General features: G+C 42.9%; 1 protein-coding gene across 3 annotated transcripts in view; it reads left to right on the plus strand.

Annotated features, from left to right (window-relative positions):
- Positions 1-1704: 1704 nt before the first annotated feature.
- col22a1 (collagen, type XXII, alpha 1) overlaps positions 1705-8908 on the plus strand; it is an 80009-nt gene continuing 72805 nt past the window's right edge. The window contains exons 1-4 of one of the 3 annotated variants that reach the window (XM_024441382.2): positions 1705-1975; positions 4688-4761; positions 4924-5078; positions 5347-5913. In XM_024441382.2, coding sequence (XP_024297150.1) covers positions 4985-5078; positions 5347-5913 — 661 coding nt within the window. In that variant the 5' untranslated portion in view covers positions 1705-1975; positions 4688-4761; positions 4924-4984. The remainder of the gene's footprint in view (positions 1976-4687; positions 4762-4923; positions 5079-5346; positions 5914-8908) is intronic. The other 2 variants (XM_024441384.2, XM_024441383.2) reach the window with 2 other exon arrangements.

Here is an 8908-nt window from a genome sequence, read left to right on the forward strand (position 1 = left end):
CAGTGATTTCAGCTGTGAGTCTTTCTGGGTAAGTCTCTAAGAGCTTTCCACACCTGGATTGTGCAACATTTGCCCATTATTCTTTTAAAAATACTTCAAGCTCTGTCAAATTGGATGTTGACCATTACTTGTCAACCATTTTCAGTTCTTGCCATATATTTTCAAGCAGATTTAAGTCAAAACTGTTACACAGCCACTCAGGAACATTCACTGTCTCCTTGTAAGCAACTCTAGTGTAAATTTGGCCTTGTGTTTTAGGTAATTGTTCTGCTGAATGGTGAATGAATCTCCCAGTGTCTGGTGGAAAGGAGACTTAACCAGGTTTTCCTCTTGGATTTTGCCTTGGCTTAGTTTCTTTTTAATCCTGACAAACTCCCCATTTCTGAACGATTACAAGTATCTGTGGATATATTTCAGGGCTTCAAACTCAGTGGCTCTTTGCTTGACATCATGGGGAAATTAGAAGAAATTAGCCAAAGTTTAAATGTATTTAGCTTAGGTGTATGTAAATTTCAGACTCCAGACATTTCAGATTTTTATTTTGAATACATTTGTTAAAATGTGTATGAACATATAATTACACTTTGACATTATTTGGAATTGGGAGTAGGCCAGTGACCAAAAATCACATTTTAAATTCATTCTGTAACACAATAAAATGAAAAATTCAAAAGGGGTGAATACTTTCTGAAGGCACTGTACAAGTGCGTATTATACGCATGTGGGAATTGGAAATGTGTTTTTTGCATATCTCAATTCCCCCTGAGCAAACACACAACCACCACACAATTTTGTCTTAATGTTTACTCTGTTGTGTACTTTAAATGTACTTACCGGTATCCAGTATCAATGCATTCCTCTTGCAGCAGAGGGGAGTAAAGAAACCTGTTGAAGTGAAGCATGTGAAATCAGCAAGGCACCTCGACCTGAGAGACATCTAAACCACAAAGGGGCCTGACTAGGCGAGAGAGAGGGGTTCTGAGACAGCTATTGTGGAAAGGGACACTTTCCATTCTGACAGGATAGGTGGCAACTTCAGTGAGAGAGAGAGAGGGAATGTTATGGACAAAGAAAACCAAACCATTGGAGAACAAGACCCTTGCTTCCCCTTTCTTTCCACCTCCTGCAGGGTACATGGCTGACAACATGAAATCTAGTAAACATTACTTCTCAATGTGGTTAACAGAGATGTTCTTAAATTGTTTTAAATAATTTAGCCTTTTCTGAATGTACAACTGGTGTTCTACTACACAAGAGTCAGCTGAGATGAGGAGCACAAGACAATATAAAGCGTCAAGCACACGTGTTCCTTGGTAATCATTTCCCCGACTCAAATACACCCTTCCCCATCATACAGCAAGTCCCCTGATACAGTAGACCCAGCCCACCACAGTCCTCCGCAGGCAGCTAGGGCAGCTCTGCTGTGGCTATCTCTGAGGCAGGGCTATGGCTGGAGGGTTGGAGGGGTTGGAAAGAGGAGGCAGTGGCTGAAAGAGAAGCTGTGTGCCTCCTGTCCCCGAGGGCAGCAACACTTCAGATGGTCACAGCCCCAGGAACCGTAAAAAAAACAGACAAAAATATAACCAGAAAGTTGGTCTATAATTGGCCAGGCCTGTCGTGGTTCTTCATGTCCGGGAGCTGAGCAGCTAGAGCAGTACAAGCTCGTCCCCTAGTGAAACCCTACACTTTCCCCTTCAGTCAGTTCCTCCCTGCCACTCTATCCACCTATCCAAGAGGTTGTAGCAGAATCTCACTGACTTTTTATCAACACTACACTGGATTGACATCGTTGTGGATTTTAGGATTACTTGATCCTAATTTCTTCACACCTGTAAAGGAGGTTCCTTGGGGGGTTTATCATTGGATGGGGGGCGTGTCCTTTATGCTGAGCTAAGGGACAAGTGCACATGCAAGACTTGGAGGATAGGGACCACACAGAGAGACCTCCAGTGAAACTGAGTGGTCAGCAATCCAGGTAGGATTAAAACAATCTGTCTCATATAAATTGTTTTATTTCTGGCAATTGATAGTTTATTTGGAGGGTAGATTTATGTTTTTGTGCATTTGGATTTTTGTGTTTGCGATGAATTGCTCATAGGAGCCACATGTTCGATTCTCCATCAGGAGTAGCTATCTTTTCCTTTTGGACTGGAAAACTGGTGCTGTTTTTTACATCATTGCTCGATGATGGAAGTCAGGTTTCTGGAATAGACATCTGCATTGTAGTCCCTGGTCTGCCATTGAGAAAGGAGGTGGAAACACACAGGCCCCATGCAGGATACAGACCACACTTTGTACGAGGGAGATCTGGGCTCAGGATTGGGCTGATGAGCTGACTAAGTAAAATCACCATGTTTTTATATTTTTAGTCAATTATTTCTAAGTCAACATTTTGAAACTGAGTTGAAAGCGTGATATAGGGAACACATGTGGTGACAACTGGTGGCTGGGGTGTAAAATGCTTTATCTGATCGGACAAAGTTATGCGGAATGCAAAGTAGCACTAAATTAGTGTTAAGTTTCACAATTTGATCTCTCAGATGAGCAATCTGTTGAATAGTTAGTTATTCAAGATGTAGGCCTATCATGTGTCTTGCGGGTGGATGAGTGGATAGTTTTTAGAAGACTGAAAAGTTTCCCAGTAGGCAATATGCTTTGAACGGGCGTTTGAGATAGACTATACTTTCATTTTCGTCAGCTTTAAATACACACTAATTACAGCAATTGCAGCCATTTCCCTAATAGGCCTTGAGCTTCTTAATAATGGCAGTAAAACCTAAGAAAGCTCCAGGGCATAAATAGCTCTGTGGTAAATCAGATAAAGTAAGCTAATGCCAAACTAACCAGACTAGAGGTTAAACCTAACGGCATGATGACCATGGTCCTGGAGGATAATGGACAATAAGCAAAGTGTAGGACATCACACAATTGTTACGTGGCTGTGGGCACTCCCCTATGATGTACTGTAACTGTAGAACGCAAGAGAGGAGAAGAGGAATCATATCAACAGAATTTAAACTTGGTCATGCACTGTATGTACAAGATTCGCTGTAAAAAAAAAGGATAAAGCAAGGTCAAAGCATTATGACAGCTCAAGGAGAATGTTAAGACATTGCCACATCATCAGGCTTCCATACACCAAAGCCACACAAAGCTTTCCCCACACAACACTAGTCTAGCAATCTGATGACAGAGTAGCATTGGGCCCACAGCCTTATATTTGTCTCTGGTCCTTGGGCCTAGTTCACTGCTGTTAAATCACACAGAGACACTTCCTGTAAGGATGACTTAAAGATATAGATACGTTTGATGACACAGGCATTGCAACCTCTCTATGGTGACTCAGTGAGCGCTAGCAGAGTTGATGTGTGTGTGTGACTCACTTCTATGTTACACTATGTAACTCCAGGAGCACTGTCACTGATTTCTTTCCAATGACAAACCACTCAGTGGTTTTTACTCCCAATCAGTCCAGTCACTGGGTTAGTTTCAATTGGCCTGCTCAACTGGCACAGTCCTCAATTAATCTACTTCCAGAAGAGATGCAATACCTTTAGAATAATCCTCAATGATTAAATGAGAGCTTGAGTATAGAATTTTAGCTGTTTGTAAAATCAATATTCCCAAAAGAACAGCTGCTTATCTGAATCACAAGACATTTAACATCATATTGCATTCCAGTATTGTGGTTTAGGATATTGTGGTTTAGGATATTGTGGTTTAGGATATTGTGGCTCAGGCAACAGGACATTTCCAGTTGTCTCTTGCACCTGTCTGCTTCTTGGTAGTTTGGCATGATGATCTGTTGATGTCTGGGCATTCCCATGAGCACCAATGATGTAAAAAATGGCTTTAAAATTACATTTGAATTGACCCTCTCTCTCTCTCTGCCCCTCTCTGTGATTTCTCGACAGGTAATGTCATCTCTCCCGGCTCTTACAGACACTTACCAGCTAACCTCTCTCCATTTACTGTAACCAGCATCCTCACCCACTGAGCACCGACCAACACCGGACGTCCATGGACGTTGAAAAGTAGTTGAAATTTGGTCGGTTCACCCTGGCCTTGCTGTTAAAGTCCACAGACGGACTGGACCAAATCTGAACCTACCATAGATGTATGTTTCACATGTTTGGACAGAACAGTAAAGTAAAGTACAGTACAGTATAATGTACTGAACATATCTACTTTACTTTACTGTACTCTACTGAACTCTACTCTGCTTTGCTGTGATGGACAAACTTGTGAAACATAGACATCTATGACTGCTTCAGACTTGGTCCAGACTAGCCAAATGTGGTTTTGCTTGGAGGCGGAGCATATTACAATAATAGCCAGTATGTATAATAATACCCAAATATGCAAAAGAAGGATATTGTGTATTTCTGCCTGTGTGTACCTATTCAGGATACATCACCGTGAAGAGAATGACATGCATATCCATAATGATGCACTTTCTGTGTAGTACAGATCAGGGACCCACAATGTAACTCCCTTACCATAATGATGCACTTTCTGTGTAGTACAGATCAGGGACCCACAATGTAACTCCCTTACCATAATGATGCACTTTCTGTGTAGTACAGATCAGGGACCCACAATGTAACTCCCTTACCATAATGTTCACCTGCTGTAGTTCAATAACCAAAAGACATTTTTCAAAACTGACACCCCATTGTTTCTACAGACATATTTGAATATTAATTGGGAGCAGGTGATACAGCAGAGTTCTTTGGAAAACGTGGCCGCATAAAAACCGTAGTAAGATTTTACCATCATTTTGTTACCAAACTTTGCATCTGCACAGTTCTTCTGGTAAATGCGTTCATGTGAAACTTTGAAATCAACGGTTTTTGTTTGGCATACATTCCAAAGTGAAAACTCTAAGCCTACTTCCGTTACTGTGGAATTTCCCATCTCCAGGTTGGAAACCTGGATGGTGATCACGTCCTAAGATCAAAACATAACCAGACGAGAGGCCGATATGGAGCTGCGACTGGCATGCAGGGCTTCCCTAGTCCTGGTCATACTGGCACTGGCTCTCTCAGGACAGAGGGTTGATGCTCAAAGCAGGGCAGGTAAGGGCATCAGCTGTAACTAGCTGGTTCAAATAGTATTTGTTTTCTTTCATATACTTTGAGCCACACTGAGCTGGCTCAAAGGAACCAATGGAGTAGTCCTAAAAGAAGAAACCCTGCCCACCTGGCACTCCACAGTAGCTCAATCCTTAGTTAGAAATAAAATAAATACTATTTGAACCCAAGCCTGGTTCTTACTATCTTTATGTACAATACTGGGAATTCCTCAGGTCTGAATTCTAACATACTACCTTTCACTTCCTCTCAGGCTGTAAGAACGTGCACTATGACCTGGTGTTCATCCTGGACACATCGTCCAGTGTGGGGAAGGAGAACTTTGAGAAGATCCGCCAGTGGGTCTCCAACCTGGTGGAGTCGTTCGACGTGGGCCCGGACAAGACGCGTGTGGCCGTGGTACGCTACAGCGACCGGCCCACCACCGAGTTCAACCTGGGACTCTACCGCACCATGGACGAGGTGAAGAGGGCCGCCAGGAACATCCGCTACCTGGGAGGGAACACCATGACCGGGGACGCCATCAGCTACACCACCACCAACATCTTCACAGAGCGGGCCGGGGCCAGGCCTGCAGCCAAGGGCATCCAGAAGGTGGCTATCCTCCTGACAGACGGGAGGAGTCAGGATTACGTGTTGGAACCGTCAAAGGCGGCAGCGAAGGCCGGGGTGAGGATGTTCGCTGTGGGCATCGGGGAGGCTCTGAAGGTGGAGCTGGAGGAGATCGTTGCAGAACCTAAGAACGCTCACGTGTTCCATGTGACAGACTTCAATGCCATCGACAAGATCAGAGGGCGGCTGAGGAGACGGCTCTGTGAAAGTAAGTAACCAATCACACAGGCTCTGTGAGAGTAAAAAGGAGACTCTGTTGAGAAGGAGAATCTGTGAGAGTTAGTAACCAATGACAGCCCGAGAAGGAGGCTCTGTGAGAGTAGGTTATCAGGTGTATGATTTTTCTGCGACTGCCCTTTCTCTTTAGTTTGTCAGGAAACCAATTCCAGCAAGATGTCTACATTACATACACAATCAGGATGACAGAATTGGGTTTCAAATTCCATTGGAAATGCAGCTACTTCTATTAATCAAAAGCCTAAACCTTAATATATAACATGTGCCTTTAAAATGCACTTTAAAGATAGCTAAATCTATATCACTCTGAACGTATGTACCCTTAAAACACACTGCAATTATCCCCTTCACTATACACTCCAAAACAAACGTCTTTCCTCTCGATTAGGCCTTTCCCCTGGACTAAGCCTGCTCCTTCCTGTGCATCCTTGTCTCTGACTGGATGTAACATGATATGTGTGAGGTGTGGGTGTTAAGCAGAGATCGACTAGTGAATTATAGTTTTTGCAACAGATACATTTTTGTGGCCGCTTGCCCCAGTGACTACTGGGTAAACGTTTGGTTAAGATGTGTGGAAAGCTGGATAGCCTGAATTATTCTAACCTCAATGTCTTTTCCAGGACCCAGCTACAGTACTACACATCCTCTGAGAGGGACACTTTCAGTACAAATATGTTGCAATATTTTTGTTAGTCATTATAAATAACAACAAATATATATTTAAAATGCCTTGACAAGAAACATTTATAAGTGCTAAAACAGTGAGGTATGTGGCCTGGGGTGGCTCTGGGCAGGTGAGGAAAGTGGAGGAGTGAGTGTGTACTGTACGTACAGGACAGGACAGAAGATGGTTGGTTGGATGCTTCACACTCCACAGTTTGCATTCCCCAAGGTTAGTGACCCCCAGGCCACAGGTTCATGGCCATCCAACATGTTTCTTTCTGTAATCTCTATGATCACCATGCTGCTAGTGTATCTAAGAATATCGGTGGGCACCACACAGAGCGGCCCAAGTTATTTTTGCTCTGAAAATTACAGTTCTAATGTTTCAAGTAGGTCCTACAGAACATTTTAGGACTTCTACATTGTATGTTTTCACCTTTTCATCAAATGTTACCAGCCCACCACTGTTAAACAAAGTGCTGGGAGAATATACTGCATGTATACAGTATAAACACAGAAACATTTGAACTCAACTAAACCTGAATGGCGTGTTAGCTAAATGAAAGACTATTTAACTGCCATGATATTTTTATTGATGAGCCGGTTTGAGGCGTCACTACAGTCCCTGGTTCGAATCCGGGCTGTATCACATCCGGCCGTGATTGGGAGTCGCATAGGGAGGTGCACAATTGGCCCAGCGTCTTCCGTGTTTGGCCGGGGTAGGCCGGCATTGTAATTAAGAATTTGTTATATACTGACTTGCCTTGTTAAATAAAAAAATAAAAAATACAGTACACACGATTTGATCAAAGTGTAACACCACTGTAGGTTTGGCTATTCCAGTGCTTTGGCTTCAGAGGATGTAGTTGATGAATGGCTTCCTAGTCTGGAAAGCCAAGGAGACCCAAGGCCCATAGGAATTTGATGAAAAAAGGTTTTGTATTTCATTAAATTAATTTTCAATTTCATATACACTGAGTATACCAAACATTAGGAACACCGTCCTAATATTGAGTCAGGACATGGAATCTACAAGGTGTTGAAAGCGTTCCACAGGGATGCTGGCCCATGTTGACTCCAGTGCTTCCCACAGTTTTGTCAAGTTGGCTGGATGTCCTTAGGTGGTAGACCATTCTTGATACACATGGGAAACTGTTGAGCGTGAAAAACCCATCAGCGTTGTAGCAAACCGGTGAGCCTGGCACCTACTGTACTACCATACCCTGTTCAAAGGCAATTTAGTCTTTTGTCTTGGCCATTCAACCTCTGAAATGACACACATAATCCATGTCTCAATTGTCTCAAGGCTTAAACATCCTTCTTCAACCTGTCTCCTCCTCTTCATCTACACTAATTGAAGTGGATTTAACAAATGACATCAATAACAGATCATAACTTTCAACTAGATTCACCTGGTCAGTCTGTCATGGAAATAGCAGGTGTTCTTAATTATTTGTATAGTCAGTGTATATATATATATATACATACACTGACTATACAAATAAATAAATATATATACACACACACACACACACACACACACACACACACACACACACACACACCCACACACACACACACACACACACACACGCACACACACACACACACACACACATCACCTGCTCAGCAACAATATACAAGAGCATGGACACACTTGACCTTGCATGACCTCCCATTCCACCCATGACATGGCATTTCCACTCTCAGCAGATATCTCTTTCCCAGTGGTGATACAAAAGAGCAGCGTGGCTGAATTCAAGAGAGAGATGCATTCGGAAAATAACCCAGTAGTTAATGAGCCTCAAAATGCAGATTCAGCTCAAGTTGCTGTTGCATTGTATGTTACTGCTGGTGTATTAGACCTATGAGATACCACTGGGCCCCAGAAGCAAAGAGCTCTGCCCTGCATTGCTTCCATTTTAATACCTCTGAGGTGGATCTCTAAATTATAGATGTTGGGCCACAAGGAGAGGGAGCAGCTAGCTCTGCAGTGAGCTCAGTCTCAGACCTTCAGTTATGGCTGCATCTTAAAACACATAATAAAAAAAATATTTAACCTTTATTTAACTAGGCAAGCCAGTTAAGAGCAAATTATTATTTACAATGACGGCCTAGGAACAGTGGGCTAACTGCCTTGTACAGGGGCAGAACGACAGATTTGACATTGTCAGCTCGGGGACTCAATCTAGCAACCTTTCAGTTACTGGCCCAACGCTCTGACCACTAGGCTACCTGCTGCATAACAATCTTTTCTAAGCTAGCATTGTAATTGTTGGCCACAATAGGTATGTAGCATTACT

The sequence above is a fragment of the Oncorhynchus tshawytscha genome, linkage group LG13, assembly GCF_018296145.1.
Source record: "Oncorhynchus tshawytscha isolate Ot180627B linkage group LG13, Otsh_v2.0, whole genome shotgun sequence".
NCBI lineage: Eukaryota > Metazoa > Chordata > Actinopteri > Salmoniformes > Salmonidae > Oncorhynchus > Oncorhynchus tshawytscha.